General features: G+C 31.8%; 1 protein-coding gene across 1 annotated transcript; it reads right to left on the reverse strand.

Moving 5' to 3' along the window:
- Window positions 1–208: 208 nt before the first annotated feature.
- On the reverse strand, window positions 209–883 carry LOC149565707 (uncharacterized). Its single transcript, XM_089816369.1, has one exon. It carries the CDS (start codon window positions 881–883, stop codon window positions 209–211), a length of 675 nt encoding a protein of 224 aa, XP_089672495.1.
- Window positions 884–2,957: the final 2,074 nt, after the last annotated feature.

Genomic DNA, 2,957 nt, shown 5'->3' on the forward strand with positions numbered 1-2,957 from the left:
TTCGAGGGAGTTGTGTGATTTCGAAAGATTTTTGACTTGTACTTTTAAACTGGTTGGGAAGTTTGGTTTCTATATCTTGATGCATGTCATATTGTTCATCAAGTTCTTTAATTATTGGTTGTTGACGAGTATTGGCTCTTTTTTCTTCGTTGTCATTTATTGCATCAATAGCATTGTCAATATCACCCCACATTGAATTTGTGTTGTATTAAAACTTTGCTCGATTGTTATGAATTATATTTTCATTATCCATGTAAGCCTTTTCCCAAGAGCCGTAATTTTGTTTAAATGTATCTTCAGTTACAATGAAGGGAACATATAGCAATAATTGTTCCCTGCAATACTTCTTTAGCTGTAAATGTTTATTAAAGTTAATGAAACGAATGATATTTGGTTTAGCTTTTGGTTCAAGCTTACTTCCATCTTTTTTATAACTTGATACAAATTCTGCTAAACATAGATTAGCAATAGCTTGTGGACGACGTAGGTAATATTCAATTAGTGATCTGCACATTACATTTTCAGAATTGTCCTGTTCTTTTTTTAATTGTTCAATTGGTTTTAATATAAATGTACGATCATGATGTGATCGCGTATCAATAAACATGCATTTTCTAAAACTCGAGTGCAGTGGTAGAGCTAAAACTAAATGAGCTGCTTGTTGAGCGGACATTTGTTGTAGGTTTAGCAAAGCATTTCCAAGTTTCCCTATCATCTTGAGTGCATCTATATTATCTCGTTGATGATCATCACGTATTTTTTTGAAAGCATTTGTCATAGATTTGTCAACTTTTGCTATGTATGAACTACAATACATTGTGGCTACATATGCATTGAGAATAAACTGTGCATCTGTATTGACTTTCCATAGAGGAGGTATCATTTTTTCAAAGCTATTATTCCAAATATGTGATGGCTTTCTTCGGAGAAAGATTTTTGGTCTATGGATTGTTGACCTTAAAGCAAAAATGTAGTTTTCTTCAGTTATGTCTATTTCGTTTAAAAAGTTGTCAAATGTAAAGGATGCGTCATACACTACAAGTTCAAGTTTGCATTGAATTTTGTTAGCTATTAAGCTTATGCTTTTTTCTTTTTCAAGTAATGGATCAAGTATTGTCGTTGCTCTCATTGGCGAAAATAGAAAGTTATGTCTACAATGTTTATTTTTTGATCTTTTGCATTGCTTCGTATGATGATGTCTGTGGAGAATAGCAATATCTGGATCAAAATTTTCGGTTTCACATGTAAGATATGTATCAACAAAATTTGTAATACTTTCATTGCTTTTCTTTCCATAGACAGGTGCATCTTTCACCCATATGAGAAAGTGATCATGTTCATTTCCTCGATTTTGGAATTATGTTACCGAAAAGAAATCAACTACATTTCCATAAAAAGAGTGGTCTGAAAGTATCATTTTTTTTAAAGCGTTTATCCGATGTCTATAGTACCGCACACAAGTTATCAGATCTTTTTTAATTAGTTCATTTGTATTAAGTTCTTCTGTCATATTTGATATGTTTTTTTTTGTTGATTGATGATTTTTGTATAGTTGTTTGAGTGTGTTCATTAGAGTCTTCCAGTTTTGTTCAGCACTAGTAAATGTGAGGAAAAATGTTGGAAGTCCTAGTTGTCGTATCATAGCAAAGACATCTTTTTTTAGTTGATGTGCATAGTCTGGAGATATACGAATTCTTTTGAAGTCGACATAGCCTATATCAGATTTTAGTATTTTTTTTAAGTTTGGTTTGTGTTTAACATCTTTTGCTAATAGCTTTCTTCCTTTAAGTTGTCCTTTGCGAATTCTGATCCATATTGTGGACATTACTTGATGTATGAGTATTTTTATTATTTTGAAGAAAATATTTGTTGTGTGATATGAAAAACATCTTTGTGAGTGCAACAATTCCCACTTTGCAATTTTTTGGTATGATAGTTTTTGGTCAATGTCATGGTCACGTGGATCGCCAAAAAATAATGTTGGAAAATTCATTTCTTCTGCATATTTGTCTTTGAATATTCCAATGGGACATTGGTTTTGTGCAGGTGCAATTTCTAGCAATTTGTCTTGCATTTTATGTATGTTAATAGATTCTGTGAATCCATGTACGAAAGTTTCACAACCTACATTCTTAATGTCACTTTCACATTCAGTTTCAATGTCATTTAGCTCGTTCTTTTCAATAGTCTCATTATCTATTTGTAGAGCTTGTTTCCAATCTTTATTAAGTTTGACATGTTCTATTTGGTAAAGTGTTCTTCTTATTAGTTGTTGAAAGGCTTGCATAATAATGTTTGGTCGTACCATTCCCTTTTGAAATGCATTTTTGTATTCTAGTTTCCTTTTCAAGGACACAACAATTGTTGTTGTACTAGTAGTTGGTAGAGGCAAAGTTGTCTGTGTAACGTTAGTATCTACAGGTACATTGATTATTGAACCAGTTAACCCAAGTTGAGACCTTTTGTGCCCTAGTTCCCAAATTTGTGCAAATGCAATTCGCAATGAAACAAGACACTCTTCTAATTGTGTTAGCATTTGCACATATTGCATTGGCTTGTTCATTCAAATGTTATGTGGCGTAGCATATTGAGGAATTTTGTATTTTTTTAATGCATAATTACATTTGCGGCAAATAGAATTTGATAATGTCTTCGAATTTGATTTGACTAAATTGCAATAAGTCTCCTTTTGTTGAAAGTGGAATTTTTTAATGTGTTTCTTGAACTGTAATGTTTGACAAACGTTACACGTGTGTTGGTGTGTCATTAATTGTGTTCTTGAATACATCAATTGGGGATAATGTTCTCTTTCATTTTTTTGAGACTTGTTCTATAGTATTATTTCGAATAGACTTTTTTAATTTTTGGAGGGAAGTCTTTTGTTTTGCAATGTCGTTTTGTTAATTGTTATTTTCGTTGTTGTTTTTTAATCTTCAAAGACAAGTCTTCTGTTTTGT

The sequence above is a fragment of the Cupressus sempervirens genome, chromosome 3, assembly GCF_028749045.1.
Source record: "Cupressus sempervirens isolate cs-2001-9-10 chromosome 3, ASM2874904v1, whole genome shotgun sequence".
Classification (NCBI taxonomy): Eukaryota; Viridiplantae; Streptophyta; class Pinopsida; order Cupressales; family Cupressaceae; genus Cupressus; species Cupressus sempervirens.